A 25,677-nucleotide genomic window follows, 5' to 3' on the forward strand; every position below is an offset into this window, starting at 1 on the left:
GGCCGTACCTTGTCGAGCTCCTCCCGGCAGACGGCGCAGTACTTCTGGTCGCACAACACCCTCATTTTGGTGGAACAGCGGTAACACACCGGGTGATCGCATTTTCCCAGAGCAAAAATATCCAGCTCCTGACAACACAGAACACAGTTCCTCTCGTAGTTGTTAGATGTTGACTCCATGGTAAAGTTTTAAAAAATAAAAAACGGGATTTATATTTTGGTTTTTTTTCCGGTTGAAATCGTAGACGTTAGGAAGGAGCTGGGTGGCTAAACAGCGGCTGTTTAAGTTTTTAAAGGAAGAGGCAGGTCTTGTTTGTGTAATGACACGGAAGTCCTAAAGTCACTCGTCAATGCTGAGGTTTTACTGGTGTATAAGCTATAAGGATAGTCTGTTTCACGGCTTGTCTGTATTTCAATGACAGTGTGCTTCGTCTATCCCTATATACCGCGACACGGGCTGGTCCTCTTCACATCTCCACATGCCTGTCTCAGGGACGCATTACATTTAGGATGGTATGTATTCGTTTGTGGCGTGTCCATCATCTATTTCATATGTTACGAATTACAATTTGTTGTGGCTAACGTTAGTTAGATTAGAGATTCATTATTTTTATTATTTTAATTTTGCTAAAAGGGTTAAGGTGTCCACATGCTACCCGGCCGGTAGAGTTCATATATTATGAAGACATTTTGTTTCGTTTTGGATTTTGGTGTGAGTTTTCCGGCTGTTCGGGTCCACATTACTCTAGAGGGAAGCCAGAGGGAACACATTACTCTAGAGGGAAGCCAGAGGGAACACATTACTCTAGAGGCAAGCCAGAGGGAAGCCACATTACTCTAGAGGGAAGCCAGAGGGTCCACATTACTCTAGAGGGAAGCCAGGGGGAAGCCACATTACTCTAGAGGGAAGCCACATTACTCTAGAGGGAAGCCAGAGGGTCTACATTACTCTAGAGGGAAGCCAGAGGGAACACATTACTCTAGAGGGAAGCCAGAGGGTCCACATTACTCTAGAGGGAAGCCAGAGGGAAGCCACATTACTCTAGAGGGAAGCCAGAGGGAAGCCACATTACTCTAGAGGGAAGCCAGAGGGTCCACATTACTCTAGAGGGAAGCCAGAGGGTCTACATTACTCTAGAGGGAAGCCAGAGGGAACACATTACTCTAGAGGGAAGCCAGAGGGTCCACATTACTCTAGAGGGAAGCCAGAGGGTCCACATTACTCTAGAGGGAAGCCAGAGGGAACACATTACTCTAGAGGGAAGCCAGAGGGTCCACATTACTCTAGAGGGAAGCCAGAGGGTCCACATTACTCTAGAGGGAAGCCAGAGGGAACACATTACTCTAGAGGGAAGCCAGAGGGTCCACATTACTCTAGAGGGAAGCCAGAGGGAAGCCACATTACTCTAGAGGGAAGCCAGAGGGTCCACATTACTCTAGAGGGAAGCCAGAGGGAACACATTACTCTAGAGGCAAGCCAGAGGGAACACATTACTCTAGAGGGAAGCCAGAGGGAACACATTACTCTAGAGGGAAGCCAGAGGGTCCACATTACTCTAGAGGGAAGCCAGAGGGTCCACATTACTCTAGAGGGAAGCCAGAGGGAATCCACATTACTCTAGAGGGAAGCCAGAGGGTCCACATTACTCTAGAGGGAAGCCAGAGGGTCCACATTACTCTAGAGGGAAGCCAGAGGGAACACATTACTCTAGAGGGAAGCCAGAGGGTCCACATTACTCTAGAGGGAAGCCAGAGGGTCCACATTACTCTAGAGGGAAGCCAGAGGGTCCACATTACTCTAGAGGGAAGCCAGAGGGAAGCCACATTACTCTAGAGGGAAGCCAGAGGGTCCACATTACTCTAGAGGGAAGCCAGAGGGTCCACATTACTCTAGAGGGAAGCCAGAGGGTCCACATTACTCTAGAGGGAAGCCAGAGGGAACACATTACTCTAGAGGGAAGCCAGAGGGTCCACATTACTCTAGAGGGAAGCCAGAGGGAACACATTACTCTAGAGGGAAGCCAGAGGGACCACATTACTCTAGAGGGAAGCCAGAGGGAACACATTACTCTAGAGGGAAGCCAGAGGGTCCACATTACTCTAGAGGGAAGCCAGAGGGTCCACATTACTCTAGAGGGAAGCCAGAGGGAACACATTACTCTAGAGGGAAGCCAGAGGGAACACATTACTCTAGAGGGAAGCCAGAGGGTCCACATTACTCTAGAGGGAAGCCAGAGGGTCCACATTACTCTAGAGGGAAGCCAGAGGGTCCACATTACTCTAGAGGGAAGCCAGAGGGAACACATTACTCTAGAGGGAAGCCAGAGGGTCCACATTACTCTAGAGGGAAGCCAGAGGGTCCACATTACTCTAGAGGGAAGCCAGAGGGTCCACATTACTCTAGAGGGAAGCCAGAGGGACCACATTACTCTAGAGGGAAGCCAGAGGGTCCACATTACTCTAGAGGGAAGCCAGAGGGCCACATTACTCTAGAGGGAAGCCAGAGGGAACACATTACTCTAGAGGGAAGCCAGAGGGTCCACATTACTCTAGAGGGAAGCCAGAGGGTCCACATTACTCTAGAGGGAAGCCAGAGGGAACACATTACTCTAGAGGGAAGCCAGAGGGTCCACATTACTCTAGAGGGAAGCCAGAGGGAACACATTACTCTAGAGGGAAGCCAGAGGGCACATTACTCTAGAGGCCGAGGCACATTACTCTAGAGGGAAGCCAGAGGGTCCACATTACTCTAGAGGGAAGCCAGAGGGAACACATTACTCTAGAGGGAAGCCAGAGGGTCCACATTACTCTAGAGGGAAGCCAGAGGGTCCACATTACTCTAGAGGGAAGCCAGAGGGTCCACATTACTCTAGAGGCAAGCCAGAGGGAACACATTACTCTAGAGGGAAGCCAGAGGGAACACATTACTCTAGAGGGAAGCCAGAGGGTCCACATTACTCTAGAGGGAAGCCAGAGGGTCCACATTACTCTAGAGGGAAGCCAGAGGGAACACATTACTCTAGAGGGAAGCCAGAGGGAACACATTACTCTAGAGGGAAGCCAGAGGGTCCACATTACTCTAGAGGGAAGCCAGAGGGTCCACATTACTCTAGAGGGAAGCCAGAGGGTCCACATTACTCTAGAGGGAAGCCAGAGGGCCACATTACTCTAGAGGGAAGCCAGAGGGAACACATTACTCTAGAGGGAAGCCAGAGGGTCCACATTACTCTAGAGGGAAGCCAGAGGGAACACATTACTCTAGAGGGAAGCCAGAGGGTCCACATTACTCTAGAGGGAAGCCAGAGGGTCCACATTACTCTAGAGGGAAGCCAGAGGGTCCACATTACTCTAGAGGGAAGCCAGAGGGTCCACATTACTCTAGAGGGAAGCCAGAGGGTCCACATTACTCTAGAGGGAAGCCAGAGGGAACACATTACTCTAGAGGGAAGCCAGAGGGTCCACATTACTCTAGAGGGAAGCCAGAGGGAACACATTACTCTAGAGGGAAGCCAGAGGGTCCACATTACTCTAGAGGGAAGCCAGAGGGAACCACATTACTCTAGAGGGAAGCCAGAGGGTCCACATTACTCTAGAGGGAAGCCAGAGGGTCCACATTACTCTAGAGGGAAGCCAGAGGGTCCACATTACTCTAGAGGGAAGCCAGAGGGAACACATTACTCTAGAGGGAAGCCAGAGGGTCCACATTACTCTAGAGGGAAGCCAGAGGGTCCACATTACTCTAGAGGGCAAGCCAGAGGGAACACATTACTCTAGAGGGAAGCCAGAGGGTCCACATTACTCTAGAGGGAAGCCAGAGGGAACACATTACTCTAGAGGGAAGCCAGAGGGTCCACATTACTCTAGAGGGAAGCCAGAGGGTCCACATTACTCTAGAGGGAAGCCAGAGGGTCCACATTACTCTAGAGGGAAGCCAGAGGGAATCCACATTACTCTAGAGGGAAGCCAGAGGGTCCACATTACTCTAGAGGGAAGCCAGAGGGTCCACATTACTCTAGAGGGAAGCCAGAGGGTCCACATTACTCTAGAGGGAAGCCAGAGGGTCCACATTACTCTAGATGCAAGCCAGAGGGTCCACATTACTCTAGAGCCAGAGTTAAGAGCCGAAGCCCCTTCGTCGGTGATTGGGTCACCAGTGGGGATTCTTCAATAAAGTCTGTAATTGTAACTGAGAGACGACTTGTTTCCATTCAAAATGTTTTATTTAAAAAAATACTTTACCAAATATCTTAGTTAGATGTAAAATTACGCAACTAAGATCTCTTAAGACAAAAAAAAAATGTCCAAATAAACAACAGATTTATTGAGCTGAATCTTAATCTTAATCTTAATCTTGATTATTTTGGCTACAGCCTCTCAAAATGGACAAACTGTACCATTGCCGCTTTATTCTCGTTTTATTAAAAAAAATAAAATCAAATGTTATTTGTCACATACACCTGTTTAACAGATGTTATTGCTGGTGTAGCGAAATGCTTGTGTTCAGCTCCAACAGTGCAGTAGTATCTAACAATACACACAAAGTTAGAGGTTAGAGGCCCTGGGGGAGAGGGTTAGAGGCCCTGGGGGAGAGGGTTAGAGGCCCTGGAGGAGAAGGTTAGAGGCTAGAGGCCCTGGGGGAGAGGGTTAGAGGCCCTGGGGGAGAGGGTTAGAGGCCCTGGGGGAGAGGGTTAAATGCTTGTGTTTCTAGCTCCAACAGTGCAGTAGTATCTAACAATACACAACAATACACACACATCTAGAAGTAACAGAACGGAATTAAGAATAATATATATATATATATATTAAATAAATAAAAGGTTAGGGCGAGTAATGTTGCTTTATCTTGGCCAGGTCGCAGTTGTAAATGAGAACTTGTTCTCTACTAGCCTAACCTGGTTAAATAAAGGACTTGTTCTCAACTGGCCTAACCTGGTTAAATAAAGGACTTGTTCTCAACTAGCCTACCTGGTTAAATAAAGGACTTGTTCTCAACTGGCCTACCTGGTTAAATAAAGGACTTGTTCTCAACTGGCCTAACCTGGTTAAATAAAGGACTTGTTCTCAACTAGCCTACCTGGTTAAATAAAGGACTTGTTCTCTACTAGCCTAACCTGGTTAAATAAAAGGACTTGTTCTCAACTAGCCTAACCTGGTTAAACAAAGGAGTTCCCACATATGCTGAGCACTTGTTGGCTGCTTTTCCTTCACTCTGCGGAACCAACTCATCCCAAACCGTCTCAATTGGGTTGAGATCAGGGGGGGATAGTGGTCATCTGATGCAGCACTCCATCACTCTCCTTCTTGGACAAATATCCCTTAACCAGCCCGGTAAGTGTGTTGGGTCATTGTCCTGTTGATGAAGACATTATAGTCCCACTAAACCCAAACTCCAGCTTCAGTGATTTTTTTTTGAAAATTCATTCCAGTCATTTTTTTTGTTTGTTGTTGTTGTTGTTGATAAAAACACTATCTACCTTCCCAATGAAAACACAATTCAAACATTAAATTGAAAAGGGAAAGAGATGTTTCTGTTGCATCGTTGACAAAATGACAGAGCAGCACAGATTACGGTTTTGATTTTGAGAAGGGTGCTACTCCCTCCTCCCTGCTTTCGCCTGACGGCGTGACGGGCCTTTTACCTCAGCAGCATCATCGTCGAATCTGCCCATTATAAACCCGGCTCGTTTGGCTCCTGGATGCTGATTGGCTGAAAGCCGTGGCACACCATGTATTTTGTACTGTTCTAATTGACATTGATAACCGGTTTTATCAAAGCAATAAGGCACCTTGGAGGGTTTGTGATATATGGCCAATATACCACGGCTAAGGGATGTGTCCAGGCACTCAGCGTTGCGTCGTGCCCAAGAACAACCCTTAGCCGTGGTATATTGGCCATATATCACACCCCCCCCCCTCGTGCCTTATTGGTTGAAACGAAGACTGGTCTGGCCAGAATCATAATGAGCGGTATTACGCGGGCGGGGAAATCATGAGCCCTGTTCATTTATTGGATTCATTTGCGAGTTGAATTTGAATCCCTGAATGTGTTCTCCGCCATTAATGGAAACGGGGAAAAAAATCCCTCGGAAATAAAAATGTAACAGATTTCACTCCTGGAACACAATTTCCACCTGTTTTCAGCCCTGTGAAATACTACAATCAGCTCTCTGACTCATTCAGAAATACTGAGTCGCTGACTCAGTTACAATCAGCTCTCTGACTCAGTTACAATCAGCTCTCTGACTCATTCAGAAATACTGAGTCGCTGACTCAGTTACAAATCAGCTCTCTGACTCAGTTACAATCAGCTCTCTGACTCATTCAGAAATACTAACTCTTCATTTGAGTCGGTGACTCAGTTACAATCAGCTCTCTGACTCAGTTACAATCAGCTCTCTGACTCAGTTACAATCAGCTCTCTGACTCAGTTACAATCAGCTCTCTGACTCACTCAGAAATACTAACTCTTCATTTGAGTCGGTGACTCAGTTACAAATCAGCTCTCTGACTCAGTTACAATCAGCTCTCTGACTCAGTTACAATCAGCTCTCTGACTCATTCAGAAATACTAACTCTTCATTTGAGTCGCTGACTCAGTTACAATCAGCTCTCTGACTCATTCAGAAATACTAACTCTTCATTTGAGTCGCTGACTCAGTTACAATCAGCTCTCTGACTTATTCAGAAATACTGACTCTTCATTTGAGTCGCTGACTCAGTTACAATCAGCTCTCTGACTCAGTTACAATCAGCTCTCTGACTCAGTTACAATCAGCTCTCTGACTCATTCAGAAATACTAACTCTTCATTTGAGTCGCTGACTCAGTTACAATCAGCTCTCTGACTCATTCAGAAATACTAACTCTTCATTTGAGTCACTGACTCAGTTACAATCAGCTCTCTGACTCAGTTACAATCAGCTCTCTGACTCAGTTACAATCAGCTCTCTGACTCAGTTACAATCAGCTCTGACTCATTCAGAAATACTAACTCTTCATTTGAGTCGCTGACTCAGTTACAATCAGCTCTCTGACTCAGTTACAATCAGCTCTCTGACTCATTCAGAAATACTAACTCTTCATTTGAGTCGCTGACTCAGTTACAATCAGCTCTCTGACTCAGTTACAATCAGCTCTCTGACTCAGTTACAATCAGCTCTCTGACTCAGTTACAATCAGCTCTGACTCATTCAGAAATACTAACTCTTCATTGAGTCGCTGACTCAGTTAGAATCAGCTCTCTGACTCAGTTACAATCAGCTCTCTGACTCATTCAGAAATACTAACTCTTCATTGAGTCGCTGACTCAGTTACAATCAGCTCTCTGACTCAGTTACAATCAGCTCTCTGACTTAGTTACAATCAGCTCTCTGACTCAGTTACAAATCAGCTCTCTGACTCATTCAGAAATACTAACTCTTCATTGAGTCGCTGACTCAGTTACAAATCAGCTCTCTGACTCAGTTACAATCAGCTCTCTGACTCAGTTACAAATCAGCTCTCTGACTCATTCAGAAATACTAACTCTTCATTGAGTCGCTGACTCAGTTACAATCAGCTCTCTGACTCAGTTACAAATCAGCTCTCTGACTCAGTTACAAATCAGCTCTCTGACTCAGTTACAATCAGCTCTCTGCCTCATTCAGAAATACTAACTCTTCATTGAGTCGCTGACTCAGTTACAATCAGCTCTCTGACTCAGTTACAATCAGCTCGCTGACTCAGTTACAATCAGCTCTCTGACTCAGTTACAATCAGCTCTCTGACTCAGTTACAATCAGCTCTCTGACTCAGTTACAATCAGCTCTCTGACTCATTCAGAAATCAGTCGCTGACTCAGTTACAATCAGCTCTCTGACTCAGTTACAATCAGCTCTCTGACTCAGTTACAATCAGCTCTCTGACTCAGTTACAATCAGCTCTCTGACTCAGTTACAATCAGCTCTCTGACTCAGTTACAATCAGCTCTCTGACTCAGTTACAAATCAGCTCTCTGACTCAGTTACAATCAGCTCTCTGACTCAGTTACAATCAGCTCTCTGACTCAGTTACAATCAGCTCTCTGACTCAGTTACAATCAGCTCTCTGACTCAGTTACAATCAGCTCTCTGACCCAGTTACAAATCAGCTCTCTGACTCATTCAGAAATACTTCAGTGGCCAGTGTTGTCAGCAGGGTCCAAACAAGAACTAGGGAACTAGTTAGGAACTAGTTAGGAACTAGTTAAACTGACTAACAACGTAGGTAAACATACACGATTTATTGCCATCCATACAAACTGAATATTACATGAATGTGACGGGAACAGAAAGACTAGAAACATGACAGTTTAGTTATTACAGAAGTTATCGTATTTTACAGTCCAAATGACAGCTGCTGTCATGACATCATAACTACAGTCATCTCCTCCTCTTCCTCCTCATCCTCCTCCTCTTCCTCCTCCTCCTCATCCTCCTCATCTTCATCCTCATCGAAGTACTTCTCCTCTGCATCTCTGTTGACGATGTCCAGGTTGTCGAAGTCGGGGTTCCCATCCACTTCACTGTCAACACAACACAGCTGGTAAAATAGTTCAGTCTGTCCACTGTCAACACAACACAGCTGGTAAAATAGTTCAGTCTGTCCACTGTCAACACAACACAGCTGGTAAAATAGTTCAGTCTGTCCACTGTCAACACAACACAGCTGGTAAAATAGTTCAGTCTGTCCACTGTCAACACAACACAGCTGGTAAAATAGTTCAGTCTGTCCACTGTCAACACAACACAGCTGGTAAAATAGTTCAGTCTGTCCACTGTCAACACAACACAGCTGGTAAAATAGTTCAGTCTGTCCACTGCAACACAGCTGGTAAAATAGTTCAGTCTGTCCACTGCAACACAACACAGCTGGTAAAATAGTTCAGTCTGTCCACTGCAACACAACACAGCTGGTAAAATAGTTCAGTCTGTCCACTGCAACACAACTGGTAAAATAGTTCAGTCTGTCCACTGCAACACAACACAGCTGGTAAAATAGTTCAGTCTGTCCACTGCAACACAACACAGCTGGTAAAATAGTTCAGTCTGTCCACTGCAACACAACACAGCTGGTAAAATAGTTCAGTCTGTCCACTGCAACACAACACAGCTGGTAAAATAGTTCAGTCTGTCCACTGCAACACAACACAGCTGGTAAAATAGTTCAGTCTGTCCACTGCAACACAACACAGCTGGTAAAATAGTTCAGTCTGTCCACTGCAACACAACACAGCTGGTAAAATAGTTCAGTCTGTCCACTGCAACACAACACAGCTGGTAAAATAGTTCAGTCTGTCCACTGCAGCACAACACAGCTGGTAAAATAGTTCAGTCTGTCCACTGTCAACACAACACAGCTGGTAAAATAGTTCAGTCTGTCCACTGCAACACGACACAGCTGGTAAAATAGTTCAGTCTGTCCACTGTCAACACAACACAGCTGGTAAAATAGTTCAGTCTGTCCACTGCAACACAGCTGGTAAAATAGTTCAGTCTGTCCACTGTCAACACAACACAGCTGGTAAAATAGTTCAGTCTGTCCACTGTCAACACAACACAGCTGGTAAAATAGTTCAGTCTGTCCACTGTCAACACAACACAGCTGGTAAAATAGTTCAGTCTGTCCACTGTCAACACAACACAGCTGGTAAAATAGTTCAGTCTGTCCACTGTCAACACAACACAGCTGGTAAAATAGTTCAGTCTGTCCACTGCAACACAGCTGGTAAAATAGTTCAGTCTGTCCACTGCAACACAACACAGCTGGTAAAATAGTTCAGTCTGTCCACTGCAACACAACACAGCTGGTAAAATAGTTCAGTCTGTCCACTGCAACACAACTGGTAAAATAGTTCAGTCTGTCCACTGCAACACAACACAGCTGGTAAAATAGTTCAGTCTGTCCACTGCAACACAACACAGCTGGTAAAATAGTTCAGTCTGTCCACTGCAACACAACACAGCTGGTAAAATAGTTCAGTCTGTCCACTGCAACACAACACAGAGTCTGTCCACTGCAACACAACACAGCTGGTAAAATAGTTCAGTCTGTCCACTGTCAACACAACACAGCTGGTAAAATAGTTCAGTCTGTCCACTGCAACACAACACAGCTGGTAAAATAGTTCAGTCTGTCCACTGCAACACAACACAGCTGGTAAAATAGTTCAGTCTGTCCACTGTCAACACAACACAGCTGGTAAAATAGTTCAGTCTGTCCACTGCAACACAACACAGCTGGTAAAATAGTTCAGTCTGTCCACTGCAACACAACACAGCTGGTAAAATAGTTCAGTCTGTCCACTGCAACACAACACAGCTGGTAAAATAGTTCAGTCTGTCCACTGCAGCACAACACAGCTGGTAAAATAGTTCAGTCTGTCCACTGTCAACACAACACAGCTGGTAAAATAGTTCAGTCTGTCCACTGCAACACAACACAGCTGGTAAAATAGTTCAGTCTGTCCACTGTCAACACAACACAGCTGGTAAAATAGTTCAGTCTGTCCACTGCAACACAACACAGCTGGTAAAATAGTTCAGTCTGTCCACTGTCAACACAACACAGCTGGTAAAATAGTTCAGTCTGTCCACTGTCAACACAACACAGCTGGTAAAATAGTTCAGTCTGTCCACTGCAACACAACACAGCTGGTAAAATAGTTCAGTCTGTCCACTGCAACACAACACAGCTGGTAAAATAGTTCAGTCTGTCCACTGTCAACACAACACAGCTGGTAAAATAGTTCAGTCTGTCCACTGCAACACAACACAGCTGGTAAAATAGTTCAGTCTGTCCACTGTCAACACAACACAGCTGGTAAAATAGTTCAGTCTGTCCACTGTCAACACAACACAGCTGGTAAAATAGTTCAGTCTGTCCACTGTCAACACAACACAGCTGGTAAAATAGTTCAGTCTGTCCACTGTCAACACAACACAGCTGGTAAAATAGTTCAGTCTGTCCACTGCAACACAACACAGCTGGTAAAATAGTTCAGTCTGTCCACTGCAACACAACACAGCTGGTAAAATAGTTCAGTCTGTCCACTGCAACACAACACAGCTGGTAAAATAGTTCAGTCTGTCCACTGCAACACAACACAGCTGGTAAAATAGTTCAGTCTGTCCACTGCAACACAACACAGCTGGTAAAATAGTTCAGTCTGTCCACTGCAGCACAACACAGCTGGTAAAATAGTTCAGTCTGTCCACTGTCAACACAAAACAGCTGGTAAAATAGTTCAGTCTGTCCACTGCAACACGACACAGCTGGTAAAATAGTTCAGTCTGTCCACTGTCAACACAACACAGCTGGTAAAATAGTTCAGTCTGTCCACTGCAACACAACACAGCTGGTAAAATAGTTCAGTCTGTCCACTGTCAACACAACACAGCTGGTAAAATAGTTCAGTCTGTCCACTGTCAACACAACACAGCTGGTAAAATAGTTCAGTCTGTCCACTGCAACACAGCTGGTAAAATAGTTCAGTCTGTCCACTTCACTGCAACACAGCTGGTAAAATAGTTCAGTCTGTCCACTGTCAACACAACACAGCTGGTAAAATAGTTCAGTCTGTCCACTGTCAACACAACACAGCTGGTAAAATAGTTCAGTCTGTCCACTGTCAACACATCACAGCTGGTAAAATAGTTCAGTCTGTCCACTGTCAACACAACACAGCTGGTAAAATAGTTCAGTCTGTCCACTGCAACACAACACAGCTGGTAAAATAGTTCAGTCTGTCCACTGTCAACACAACACAGCTGGTAAAATAGTTCAGTCTGTCCACTGTCAACACAACACAGCTGGTAAAATAGTTCAGTCTGTCCACTGCAACACAACACAGCTGGTAAAATAGTTCAGTCTGTCCACTGCAACACAACACAGCTGGTAAAATAGTTCAGTCTGTCCACTGCAACACAACACAGCTGGTAAAATAGTTCAGTCTGTCCACTGTCAACACAACACAGCTGGTAAAATAGTTCAGTCTGTCCACTGCAACACAACACAGCTGGTAAAATAGTTCAGTCTGTCCACTGCAACACAACACAGCTGGTAAAATAGTTCAGTCTGTCCACTGCAACACAACACAGCTGGTAAAATAGTTCAGTCTGTCCACTGCAACACAACACAGCTGGTAAAATAGTTCAGTCTGTCCACTGCAACACAACACAGCTGGTAAAATAGTTCAGTCTGTCCACTGCAACACAACACAGCTGGTAAAATAGTTCAGTCTGTAGTTGGTTCATCAGTCATTCATTCCTGTTAGTCATTTAGGTAGTCAACCCTGTTAGTCATTTAGGTAGTCAACCCTGTTAGTCATTCCTGTTAGTCATTTAGGTAGTCAACCCTGTTAGTCATTTAGGTAGTCAACCCTGTTAGTCATTCCTGTTAGTCATTTAGGTAGTCATTCCTGTTAGTCATTTAGGTAGTCAACCCTGTTAGTCATTTAGGTAGTCAACCCTGTTAGTCATTTAGGTAGTCAACCCTGTTAGTCATTTAGGTAGTCAACCCTGTTAGTCATTTAGGTAGTCAACCCTGTTAGTCATTCCTGTTAGTCATTTAGGTAGTCATTCCTGTTAGTCATTTAGGTAGTCAACCCTGTTAGTCATTTAGGTAGTCATCCCTGTTAGTCATTTAGGTAGTCAACCCTGTTAGTCATTTAGGTAGTCAACCCTGTTAGTCATTTAGGTAGTCAACCCTGTTAGTCATTCCTGTTAGTCATTTAGGTAGTCATTCCTGTTAGTCATTTAGGTAGTCAACCCTGTTAGTCATTTAGGTAGTCAACCCTGTTAGTCATTTAGGTAGTCAACCCTGTTAGTCAACCCTAGTTAGTCAACCCTGTTAGTCAATCCTGTTAGTCAACCCTGTTAGTCAACCCTGTTAGTCATTTAGGTAGTCAACCCTGTTAGTCATTCCTGTTAGTCATTTAGGTAGTCATTCCTGTTAGTCATTTAGGTAGTCAACCCTGTTAGTCAACCCTGTTAGTCATTTAGGTAGTCAACCCTGTTAGTCATTTAGGTAGTCAACCCTGTTAGTCATTTAGTTAGTCAACCCTTGTTAGTCAACCCTGTTAGTCATTTAGGTAGTCAACCCTGTTAGTCAACCTAGTTAGTCTACCCAGTTAGTCTACCCAGTTAGTCTACCCAGTTAGTAATTTAGTTAGTCTACCCAGTTAGTAATTTAGTTAGTCTACCCAGTTAGTCTACCCAGTTAGTCTACCCAGTTAGTCTACCCAGTTAGTAATTTAGTTAGTCTACCCAGTTAGTAATTTAGTTAGTCTACCCAGTTAGTCTACCCAGTTAGTCTACCCAGTTAGTAATTTAGTTAGTCTACCCAGTTAGTAATTTAGTTAGTCTACCCAGTTAGTCTACCCAGTTAGTAATTTAGTTAGTCTACCCAGTTAGTAATTTAGTTAGTCTACCCAGTTAGTCTACCCAGTTAGTAATTTAGTTAGTCTACCCAGTTAGTCTACCCAGTTAGTCTACCCAGTTAGTCTACCCAGTTAGTAATTTAGTTAGTCTACCCAGTTAGTAATTTAGTTAGTCTACCCAGTTAGTCTACCCAGTTAGTCTACCCAGTTAGTCTACCCAGTTAGTAATTTAGTTAGTCTACCCAGTTAGTCTACCCAGTTAGTCTACCCAGTTAGTCTACCCAGTTAGTCTACCCAGTTAGTAATTTAGTTAGTCTACCCAGTTAGTAATTTAGTTAGTCTACCCAGTTAGTCTACCCAGTTAGTAATTTAGTTAGTCTACCCAGTTAGTAATTTAGTTAGTCTACCCAGTTAGTAATTTAGTTAGTCTACCCAGTTAGTCTACCCAGTTAGTCTACCCAGTTAGTAATTTAGTTAGTCTACCCAGTTAGTAATTTAGTTAGTCTACCCAGTTAGTCTACCCAGTTAGTAATTTAGTTAGTCTACCCAGTTAGTAATTTAGTTAGTCTACCCAGTTAGTCTACCCAGTTAGTCTACCCAGTTAGTCTACCCAGTTAGTCTACCCAGTTAGTCTACCCAGTTAGTCTACCCAGTTAGTAATTTAGTTAGTCTACCCAGTTAGTCAACCTTGTTAGTCATTTAGTTAGTCAACCCTGTTAGTCAACCCTGTTAGTCATTTAGTTAGTCTACCCAGTTAGTAATTCAGTTAGTCTACCCAGTTAGTCATTTAGTTAGTCTACCCAGTTAGTCATTTAGTTAGTCTACCCAGTTAGTCATTTAGTTAGTCTACCCAGTTAGTCTACCCAGTTAGTCATTTAGTTAGTCTACCCAGTTAGTCTACCCAGTTAGTAATTTAGTTAGTCTACCCAGTTAGTAATTTAGTTAGTCTACCCAGTTAGTCAACCCAGTTAGTCATTTAGTTAGTCAACCCAGTTAGTCATTCAGTTAGTCTACCCAGTTAGTAATTTAGTTAGTCTACCCAGTTAGTAATTTAGTTAGTCTACCCAGTTAGTCTACCCAGTTAGTCTACCCAGTTAGTAATTTAGTCAGTCTACCCAGTTAGTCAACCCTGTTAGTCATTTAGGTAGTCAACCCTGTTAGTCATTTAGTTAGTCTACCCAGTTAGTCAACCCAGTTAGTCATTTAGTTAGTCTACCCAGTTAGTAATTTAGGTAGTCAACCCTGTTAGTCATTCAGTTAGTCAACCCTGTTAGTCATTTAGGTAGTCATTCCTGTTAGTCATTCAGTTAGTCAACCCTGTTAGTCTACCCAGTTAGTCTACCCAGTTAGTCTACCCAGTTAGTAATTTAGTTAGTCTACCCAGTTAGTAATTTAGTTAGTCTACCCAGTTAGTCTACCCAGTTAGTCTACCCAGTTAGTAATTTAGTTAGTCTACCCAGTTAGTAATTTAGTTAGTCTACCCAGTTAGTAATTTAGTTAGTCTACCCAGTTAGTAATTTAGTTAGTCTACCCAGTTAGTAATTTAGTTAGTCTACCCAGTTAGTCTACCCAGTTAGTAATTTAGTTAGTCTACCCAGTTAGTCTACCCAGTTAGTCTACCCAGTTAGTAATTTAGTTAGTCTACCCAGTTAGTCTACCCAGTTAGTCTACCCAGTTAGTAATTTAGTTAGTCTACCCAGTTAGTAATTTAGTTAGTCTACCCAGTTAGTCTACCCAGTTAGTCTACCCAGTTAGTAATTTAGTTAGTCTACCCAGTTAGTAATTTAGTTAGTCTACCCAGTTAGTCTACCCAGTTAGTCTACCCAGTTAGTAATTTAGTTAGTCTACCCAGTTAGTAATTTAGTTAGTCTACCCAGTTAGTCTACCCAGTTAGTAATTTAGTTAGTCTACCCAGTTAGTCTACCCAGTTAGTCTACCCAGTTAGTCTACCCAGTTAGTAATTTAGTTAGTCTACCCAGTTAGTCTACCCAGTTAGTAATTTAGTTAGTCTACCCAGTTAGTCATTCAGTTAGTCTACCCAGTTAGTCTACCCAGTTAGCTACCCAGTTAGTCTACCCAGTTAGTCTACCCAGTTAGTAATTTAGTTAGTCTACCCAGTTAGTCTACCCAGTTAGTCTACCCAGTTAGTAATTTAGTTAGTCTACCCAGTTAGTCTACCCAGTTAGTAATTTAGTTAGTCTACCCAGTTAGTCTACCCAGTTAGTCTACCCAGTTAGTCTACCCAGTTAGTCTACCCAGTTAGTAATTTAGTTAGTCTACCCAGTTAGTCTACCCAGTTAGTCTACCCAGTTAGTAATTTAGTTAGTCTACCCAGTTAGTCTACCCAGTTAGTAATTTAGTTAGTCTACCCAGTTAGTCTACCCAGTTAGTCTACCCAGTTAGTAATTTAGTTAGTCTACCCAGTTAGTCTACCCAGTTAGTCTACCCAGTTAGTAATTTAGTTAGTCTACCCAGTTAGTAATTTAGTTAGTCTACCCAGTTAGTCTACCCAGTTAGTCTACCCAGTTAGTAATTTAGTTAGTCTACCCAGTTAGTAATTTAGTTAGTCTACCCAGTTAGTAATTTAGTCAGCCAGCTACTAACCTGTAGTTAAAGTCTTTGTCGTGTCCGTCCAGGAAGCGTTGGTACATCAGAGTGATGAACTCGTCCCTGAGCAGTGATTTCTCCTGGGGTGATGGTTCATAGCCCTCTGCCCCCAACCCTCCAGCTGGAGGGACCACACACACACACACACACACACACACACACACACACACACACACACACACACACACAGTACCGTGAGACACACAGAGACGTGATCAGAATCCCTTACCTTCGCTGCTGACTACCTTCTCAAACTGTTAGCCAACCGTAGTGAATGTCGTCAAACTACTTCCCTTGTTTGAACGCACGTCTGGTGATGCTGTGTGTGTCTTACCCTCTTCCTCTCCCTCTTCCTCCTCCAGTGCGTTCTCCTCCCTGTCCTGCTCCTCCTGCATCCGACTCTGGATCAGTCTCTCCTGGTAGGAGTTGAGGAGGAGGTGGGCCAGTCCCCCCTCTGCTCCCCCCGGGCCCCGCTCCTCCCCTGCTTCTCCCTGCATGGCCTCGAGGGAGCGACGTAACAGCTGCTCCTCAGTCAGGTATTGGCCGATGTATTGCTCATACAGTAAGGGCTCCCGGCTTCTCATCTGGTCCTCGCTGAAGTACTGGCCCTCTGGGGGGGGGGGGGGGGGGTTAGAGACATGTGTGAATTTAAATATGCTCTCTCTAATTCTCTCTTTCTCTCTTTCTGTCTTTCTCTCGGAGGACCTGAGCCCTAAGACCATGCCTCAGGACTACCTGGCTTGATGACTCCTTGCTGTCCCCAGTTCACCTGGCCGTGCTGCTGCTCCAGTTTCAACTGTTCTGCCTGCGGCTATTGGAACCCTGACCTATTCACCGGACGTACTACCTGTCCCAGACCTGCTGTTTTCAACTCTCTAGAGACAGCAGGAGCGGTAGAGATACTCTCAAAGATCGGCTATGAAAAAGCCAACTGACACTTACTCTTGTGTTACTGACTTGTTGCACCCTCGACAACTACTATGATTATTATTATTTGACCCTGCTGGTCATTTATGAACATTTGAACATCTTGGCCATGTGCTGTTATAATCTCCACCTGGCACAGCCAGAAGAGGACTGGCCACCCCTCATAGCCTGGTTCCTCTCTACCCGGCACAGCCAGAAGAGGACTGGTCACCCCTCATAGACTGGTTCCTCTCTACCCGGCACAGCCAGAAGAGGACTGGCCACCCCTCATAGCCTGGTTCCTCTCCACCCGGCACAGCCAGAAGAGGACTGGCCACCCCTCATAGCCTGGTTCCTCTCTAGGTTTCTTCCTAGGTTCTGGCCTTTCTAGGGAGTTTTTCCTAGCCACCGTGCTTCTACACCTGCATTGCTTGCTGTTTGGGGTTTTAGGCTGGGTTTCTGTACAGCACTTTGAGATGTCAGCTGATGTAAGAAGGGCTATATAAATACATTTGATTTGAAATTTGATTTGATCCCTACTGCCTCTGATCTGGAGGACTCACTAAACAGAGAACATCCCTGGTCGTCCCTACTGCCTCTGATCTGGAGGACTCACTAAACAGAGAACATCCCTGGTCGTCCCTACTGCCTCTGATCTGGAGGACTCACTAAACAGAGAACATCCCTGGTCATCCCTACTGCCTCTGATCTGGAGGACTCACTAAACAGAGAACATCCCTGGTCATCCCTACTGCCTCTGATCTGGAGGACTCACTAAACAGAGAACATCCCTGGTCGTCCCTACTGCCTCTGATCTGGAGGACTCACTAAACAGAGAACATCCCTGGTCATCCCTACTGCCTCTGATCTGGAGGACTCACTAAACAGAGAACATCCCGGGTCATCCCTACTGCCTGTGATCTGGAGGACTCACTAAACAGAGAACATCCCTGGTCATCCCTACTGCCTCTGATCTGGAGGACTCACTAAACAGAGAACATCCCTGGTCATCCCTACTGCCTCTGATCTGGAGGACTCACTAAACAGAGAACATCCCTGGTCGTCCCTACTGCCTCTGATCTGGAGGACTCACTAAACAGAGAACATCCCTGGTCGTCCCTACTGCCTCTCATCTGATTATTTATACTTTTTTTTAATACTTAAATATATATTTTAGCAATTGCGTTTACCTTTTGATACTTCAGTCTATTTAAAACCAAACACTTTTAGACTTTTACTCAAGTAGTATTTTTACTGGGTCTTTCACTTGAGTCATCATCTATTAAGGCGTCTTCACTTCAACTCAACTATGACACTACTGCCTGAGTACCAGGGTCTCTGATTGGTTGCTGAGGCTGAGTACCAGGGTCTCTGATTGGTGCTGAAGACTGAGTACCAGGGTCTCTGATTGGTTGCTGAAGACTGAGTACCAGGGTCTCTGATTGGTTGCTGAAGCCTGAGTACCAGGGTCTCTGATTGGTGCTGAAGACTGAGTACCAGGGTCTCTGATTGGTGCTGAAGACTGAGTACCAGGGTCTCTGATTGGTGCTGAAGACTGAGTACCAGGGTCTCTGATTGGTGCTGAAGACTGAGTACCAGGGTCTCTGATTGGTTGCTGAAGCCTGAGTACCAGGGTCTCTGATTGGTGCTGAAGACTGAGTACCAGGGTCTCTGATTGGTGCTGAAGACTGAGTACCAGGGTCTCTGATTGGTTGCTAGACTGAGTACCAGGGTGTCTGTTATTGGTTGCTAGGCTGAGTACCAGGGTCTCTGATTGGTTGCTAGACTGAGTACCAGGGTCTCTGATTGGTTGCTAGGCTGAGTACCAGGGTCTCTGATTGGTTGCTAGACTGAGTACCAGGGTCTGTGATTGGTTGCTAGGCTGAGTACCAGGGTCTGTGATTGGTTGCTAGGCTGAGTACCAGGGTCTCTGATTGGTTGCTAGGCTGAGTACCAGGGTCTGTGATTGGTGCTGAAGACTGAGTACCAGGGTCTCTGATTGGTTGCTAGGCTGAGTACCAGGGTCTGTGATTGGTTGCTAGGCTGAGTACCAGGGTCGTCGTGATTGGTTGCTAGACTGAGTACCAGGGTCTGTGATTGGTTGCTAGGCTGAGTACCAGGGTCTGTGATTGGTTGCTAGGCTGAGTACCAGGGTCTGTGATTGGTTGCTAGACTGAGTACCAGGGATGTCTGTGATTGGTTGCTGAAGACTGAGTACCAGGGTCTGTGATTGGTTGCTAGGCTGAGTACCAGGGTCTGTGATTGGTTGCTAGGCTGAGTACCAGGGTCTGTGATTGGTTGCTAGGCTGAGTACCAGGGTCTGTGATTGGTTGCTAGGCTGAGTACCAGGGTCTGTGATTGGTTGCTAGACTGAGTACCAGGATCTGTGATTGGTTGCTAGGCTGAGTACCAGGGTCTGTGATTGGTTGCTAGACTGAGTACCAGGGTGTGTGATTGGTGCTGAAGACTGAGTACCAGGGTCTGTGATTGGTTGCTAGGCTGAGTACCAGGGTCTGTGATTGGTTGCTAGGCTGAGTACCAGGGTCTGTGATTGGTTGCTAGACTGAGTACCAGGGTGCTGTGATTGGTTGCTAGGCTGAGTACCAGGGTCTGTGATTGGTTGCTAGGCTGAGTACCAGGGTCTGTGATTGGTTGCTAGACTGAGTACCAGGGTGTGTGATTGGTTGCTGAAGACTGAGTACCAGGGTGTCTGTGATTGGTTGCTAGGCTGAGTACCAGGGTGTCTGTGATTGGTTGCTAGGCTGAGTACCAGGGTCTGTGATTGGTTGCTAGGCTGAGTACCAGGGTCTCTGATTGGTTGCTGAAGACTGAGTACCAGGGTCTCTGATTGGTTGCTGAAGACTGAGTACCAGGGTCTCTGATTGGTTGCTGAAGACTGAGTACCAGGGTCTCTGATTGGTTGCTGAAGACTGAGTACCAGGGTCTGTGATTGGTTGCTAGGCTGAGTACCAGGGTCTGTGATTGGTTGCTAGACTGAGTACCAGGGTCTGTGATTGGTTGCTAGACTGAGTACCAGGGTCTGTGATTGGTTGCTAGGCTGAGTACCAGGGTCTGTGATTGGTTGCTAGGCTGAGTACCAGGGTGTCTGTGATTGGTTGCTAGGCTGAGTACCAGGGTCTCTGATTGGTTGCTAGACTGAGTACCAGGGTCTGTGATTGGTTGCTAGGCTGAGTACCAGGGTGTCTGTGATTGGTTGCTAGGCTGAGTACCAGGGTCTCTGATTGGTTGCTAGGCTGAGTACCAGGGTCTGTGATTGGTTGCTAGACTGAGTACCAGGGTCTGTGATTGGTTGCTAGACTGAGTACCAGGGTCTGTGATTGCTGCTTTAGACTGAGTACCAGGGTCTGTGATTGGTTGCTAGACTGAGTACCAGGGTGCTGTGATTGGTTGCTAGGCTGAGTACCAGGGTCTGTGATTGGTTGCTAGACTGAGTACCAGGGTCTGTGATTGGTTGCTAGGCTGAGTACCAGGGTCTGTGATTGGTTGCTAGACTGAGTACCAGGGTCTGTGATTGGTTGCTAGGCTGAGTACCAGGGTCTGTGATTGGTTGCTAGGCTGAGTACCAGGGTCTGTGATTGGTTGCTAGACTGAGTACCAGGGTGTCTGTGATTGGTTGCTAGGCTGAGTACCAGGGTCTCTGATTGGTTGCTAGACTGAGTACCAGGGTCTGTGATTGGTTGCTAGGCTGAGTACCAGGGTCTGTGATTGGTTGCTAGGCTGAGTACCAGGGTCTGTGATTGGTTGCTAGGCTGAGTACCAGGGTCTGTGATTGGTTGCTAGGCTGAGTACCAGGGTCTGTGATTGGTTGCTAGGCTGAGTACCAGGGTGTCTGTGATTGGTTGCTAGGCTGAGTACCAGGGTCTGTGATTGGTTGCTAGGCTGAGTCCCAGGGTGTCTGTGATTGGTTGCTAGGCTGAGTCCCAGGGTGTCTGTGATTGGTTGCTAGGCTGAGTCCCAGGGTCTGTGATTGGTTGCTAGGCTCACCCCTCTGCAGCTCCCTGAGGGCGGCGTAGCGTTGGTTGCGAACGCGGGTCCTGTTGGATCGTCCCGCTGCTCTCCTCCTCACCTCACGGCAGTAGTACTGAGCCCGCGGGTCAGAAATCAGATGGCAGAACGCTGACAGGTGCTGAGGCTTCAGGTGGGCCTGGGGTAAAGGTTAGAGGTTAGAGGCCCTGGGGGAGAGGGTTAGAGGCCCTGGGGGAGAGGGTTAGAGGTTAGAGGCCCTGGGGGAGAGGGTTAGAGGCCCTGGGGGAGAGGGTTAGAGGTTAGAGGCCCTGGGGGAGAGGGTTAGAGGCCCTGGGGGAGAGGGTTAGAGGTTAGAGGCCCTGGGGGAGAGGGTTAGAGGCCCTGGGGGAGAGGGTTAGAGGCCCTGGGGGTGAGGGTTAGAGGCCCTGGGGGAGAGGGTTAGAGGCCCTGGGGGAGAGGGTTAGAGGCCCTGGGGGAGAGGGTTAGAGGCCCTGGAGGAGAGGGTTAGAGGCCCTGGAGGAGAGGGTTAGAGGCCCTGGGGGAGAGGGTTAGAGGCCCTGGGGGAGAGGGTTAGAGGCCCAGAGGCCCTGGGGGAGAGGGTTAGAGGCCCTGGGGGAGAGGGTTAGAGGTTAGAGGCCCTGGGGGAGAGGGTTAGAGGCTAGAGGCCCTGGGGGAGAGGGTTAGAGGCCCTGGGGGAGAGGGTTAGAGGTTAGAGGCCCTGGGGGAGAGGGTTAGAGGTTAGAGGCCCTGGGGGAGAGGGTTAGAGGCCCTGGGGGAGAGGGTTAGAGGCCCTGGGGGAGAGGGTTAGAGGCCCTGGGGGAGAGGGTTAGAGGTTAGAGGCCCTGGGGGAGAGGGTTAGAGGCCCTGGGGGAGAGGGTTAGAAGCCCTGGGGGAGAGAGGTTAGAGGCCCTGGGGGAGAGGGTTAGAGGCCCTGGAGGAGAAGGTTAGAGGTTAGAGGACCTGGGGGAGAGGGTTAGAGGCCCTGGGGGAGAGGGTTAGAGGCCCTGGGGGAGAGGGTTAGAGGCCCTGGGGGAGAGGGTTAGAGGCCCTGGGGGAGAGGGTTAGAGGCCCTGGGGAGAGGGTTAGAGATCAGAGGCCCGGGGGAGAGGGTTAGAAGTTAGAGTCCCTGGGGAGAGGGTTAGAGGTCAGAGGCCCGGGGGAGAGGGTTAGAAGTTAGAGGCCCTGGGGGAGAGGGTTAGAGGTTAGAGGCCCTGGGGGAGAGGGTTAGAGGCCCTGGGGGAGAGGGTTAGAGGCCCTGGGGGAGAGGGTTAGAGGCCCTGGGGGAGAGGGTTAGAGGTTAGAGGCCCTGGGGGAGAGGGTTAGAGGCCCTGGGGGAGAGGGTTAGAGGCCCTGGGGGAGAGGGTTAGAGGCCCTGGGGGAGAGGGTTAGAGGCCCTGGGGGAGAGGGTTAGAGGTTAGAGGCCCTGGGGAGAGGGTTAGAGGCCCTGGGGGAGAGGGTTAGAGGCCCTGGGGGAGAGGGTTAGAGGCCCTGGGGGAGAGGGTTAGAGGCCCTGGGGGAGAGGGTTAGAGGCCCTGGGGGAGAGGGTTAGAGGCCCTGGGGGAGAGGGTTAGAGGTTAGAGGCCCTGGGGGAGAGGGTTAGAGGCCCTGGGGGAGAGGGTTAGAGGCCATATACCAGCCTCTATATAAAACCAAGTCGTAGTCAGGCCAGTTTCAGATACAGAGATACTGTGTGAATACAGGAAGTGAACGAGATGGCAAAGCATTCGTGTCTCCAAAAAACAACAAGTGTAAAAAAAAAAATGTGTCTAGAAAAATAGATTTCAAACATATTTAACTTTTCTAAGGTTTTATTTAATCAGGAGGAGTCCAAACTGAGCCCAGAGAGGTACCTGGTATCGCTCCAGAAACACCAGGGGTTTGGTCCGGTACTGTCCGAGCAGCTCCTCTCTCCGCTGGGCTACGGTCAGCTCTGCATCACCTACCTGCTGGCTCTTCACCTGGCTACCACTCACAGCCACCACCTCCACCATGGCACACACACCGCTGAGATCCGCCTGGGGAGAGACACACACACACACCGCTGAGATCCGCCTGGGGAGAGACACACACACACACACCGCTGAGATCCGCCTGGGGAGAGACACACACACACACTGCTGAGATCCGCCTGGGGAGAGACACACACACACACACCGCTGAGATCCGCCTGGGGAGAGACACACACACACCGCTGAGATCCGCCTGGGGAGAGACACACACACACCGCTGAGATCCGCCTGGGGAGAGACACACACACACACCGCTGAGATCCGCCTGGGGAGAGCACACACACACACCGCTGAGATCCGCCTGGGGAGAGACACACACACCGCTGAGATCCGCCTGGGGAGAGACACACACACCGCTGAGATCCGCCTGGGGAGAGACACACACACACCGCTGAGATCCGCCTGGGGAGAGACACACACACACACCGCTGAGATCCGCCTGGGGAGAGACACACACACACCGCTGAGATCCGCCTGGGGAGAGACACACACACACCGCTGAGATCCGCCTGGGGAGAGACACACACACACACCGCTGAGATCCGCCTGGGGAGAGACACACACACCGCTGGGATCCGCCTGGGGAGAGACACACACACACCGCTGAGATCCGCCTGGGGAGAGACACACACACCGCTGAGATCCGCCTGGGGAGAGACACACACACACACCGCTGAGATCCGCCTGGGGAGAGACACACACACACACCGCTGAGATCCGCCTGGGGAGAGACACACACACACACCGCTGAGATCCGCCTGGGGAGAGACACACACACACACCGCTGAGATCCGCCTGGGGAGAGACACACACACCGCTGGGATCCGCCTGGGGAGAGACACACACACACCGCTGAGATCCGCCTGGGGAGAGACACACACACACCGCTGAGATCCGCCTGGGGAGAGACACACACACACCGCTGAGATCCGCCTGGGGAGAGACACACACACCGCTGAGATCCGCCTGGGGAGAGACACACACACACCGCTGGGATCCGCCTGGGGAGAGACACACACACACACCGCTGAGATCCGCCTGGGGAGAGACACACACACACCGCTGAGATCCGCCTGGGGAGAGACACACACACTGCTGAGATCCGCCTGGGAAGAGACACACACACACCGCTGAGATCCGCCTGGGAAGAGACACACACACACCGCTGAGATCCGCCTGGGGAGAGACACACACACACCGCTGAGATCCGCCTGGGGAGAGACACACACACCGCTGGGATCCGCCTGGGAAGAGACACACACACACACCGCTGAGATCCGCCTGGGGAGAGACACACACACACACCGCTGAGATCCGCCTGGGAAGAGACACACACACACCGCTGAGATCCGCCTGGGAAGAGACACACACACCGCTGAGATCTGCCTGGGAAGAGACACACACACACACCGCTGAGATCTGCCTGGGAAGAGACACACACACACACACACACACACACACCGCTGAGATCTGCCTGGGGAGAGACACACACACCGCTGAGATCCGCCTACACACCGCTGGGATCTGCCTGGGAAGAGACACACACACACACACACACACACACACACACACACACACACACACACACACACACACACACACACACCCAATTCCCTGTCCTTCACCGGTTGGTAGCTCGCTAGTTTACACATATACAAATATCTTTAGTAACATCTGGTTTTTTTTTACGTCGCTATCTCTCTCTCCTTGTTGCTGCTTCTCACCTGGTTGTCCTGCGGCTCGTCCTCCTCGGTGTTGTCGGTTACAGAGCAGCTAGAAGCTGGTTCGGTTCCACTGGGACCGGGCTGTGGGTCGGGCTGTGGTCTCCGGGGGTCGGGCTGTGGTCTCCGGTGGTCGGGCTGTGGTCTCCGGGGGTCGGGCTGTGGTCGCCGGGGGTCGAACCATTGTCCCCGGTGGTCGGTCTGTCTGCAGGCCACCGGTTCATCGCTGACAGGCGGACTGGACTCGGGACCAGGGTCGATCTCCCCCCACATTGCGGACACCTCTATGGTCCTTCCTAGTAACTTCCTAGTTACAGACGGAAGGTCCCCTCTTTCTTGCGAAACGACACTAATCTGATAAATACTGGTTGAAAAAAAACAATATTAGAATTCTCACTGCATGTTTATAAACCTTTTCGCATTTTCTTCGTTATTTTGAAAAAAAAATGTCGCTTCCTGGTCCGTCGTTGTTATCAGTCCCCTGATTACCAAGGTACGCAGATCAAAGGTTCCTACCACTAAACTATACGGAAGTTGAATGATACATTTAAAATGCATATTTAACAAAGAACAAACATACAGGTGTAAGAATATATATTTTAACAAACGACAGATATTATACTGTATACTATACATTCAGTTATAGATCTAATACTGTATACTATACATTCAGTTATAGATCTAATACTGTATACTATACATTCAGTTACAGATATTATACTGTATACTATACATTCAGTTATACATCTAATACTGTATACTATACATTCAGTTATAGATCTAATACTGTATACTATACATTCAGTTATAGATCTAATACTGTATACTATACATTCAGTTATACATCTAATACTGTATACTATACATTCAGTTAAGATAATACTGTATACTATACATTCAGTTATACATCTAATACTGTATACTATACATTCAGTTATACATCTAATACTGTATACTATACATTCAGTTATACATCTAATACTGTATACTATACATTCAGTTATACATCTAATACTGTATACTATACATTCAGTTATAGATCTAATACTGTAT

The 25,677-nt window shown here is 47.4% G+C and overlaps 2 protein-coding genes across 5 annotated transcripts in view; both read right to left on the reverse strand.

Annotated features, from left to right (window-relative positions):
* The window catches only part of znf598 (zinc finger protein 598), a 55,166-nt gene extending 54,687 nt beyond the window's left edge, over positions 1-479 (reverse strand). For 2 of the 4 annotated variants that reach the window (XM_082964646.1, XM_082964647.1), the window contains exon 1: positions 9-479. In XM_082964646.1, coding sequence (XP_082820772.1) covers positions 9-179 — 171 coding nt within the window. In that variant the 5' untranslated portion in view covers positions 180-479. The remainder of the gene's footprint in view (positions 1-8) is intronic. The other 2 variants (XM_082964648.1, XM_082964645.1) reach the window with 1 other exon arrangement.
* Positions 480-8,239: 7,760 nt separating this feature from the next.
* ccdc97 (coiled-coil domain containing 97) lies at positions 8,240-25,118 on the reverse strand. The gene is made up of 6 exons (XM_082964649.1): positions 24,628-25,118; positions 22,745-22,909; positions 20,913-21,072; positions 16,336-16,611; positions 15,999-16,122; positions 8,240-8,540 (listed from the first exon to the last, which is right to left on the reverse strand). Exons 1-6 carry the CDS (start codon positions 24,895-24,897, stop codon positions 8,378-8,380), a joined length of 1,158 nt encoding a protein of 385 aa, XP_082820775.1. The 5' UTR covers positions 24,898-25,118; the 3' UTR covers positions 8,240-8,377.
* Between the last annotated feature and the right edge of the window lie 559 nt (positions 25,119-25,677).

Source organism: Salmo salar, chromosome 18 (assembly GCF_965601325.2).
Source record: "Salmo salar chromosome 18, fSalSal1, whole genome shotgun sequence".
NCBI classification, from domain to species: domain Eukaryota; kingdom Metazoa; phylum Chordata; class Actinopteri; order Salmoniformes; family Salmonidae; genus Salmo; species Salmo salar.

Excerpts from the sequence above, each read along its gene's own strand:
- ccdc97 (XM_082964649.1), bottom strand. The coding sequence starts at position 24,897 with ATGTGGGGGGAGATCGACCCTGGTCCCGAGTCCAGTCCGCCTGTCAGC. Across the intron at positions 16,612-20,912 it reads CCTCAGGGAGCTGCAGAGGG|AGGGCCAGTACTTCAGCGAG; the intron begins GTGAGCCTAGCA and ends CCCCCCCCCCAG. Across the intron at positions 8,541-15,998 it reads GACAAAGACTTTAACTACAG|TGAAGTGGATGGGAACCCCG; the intron begins GTTAGTAGCTGG and ends TTGTGTTGACAG.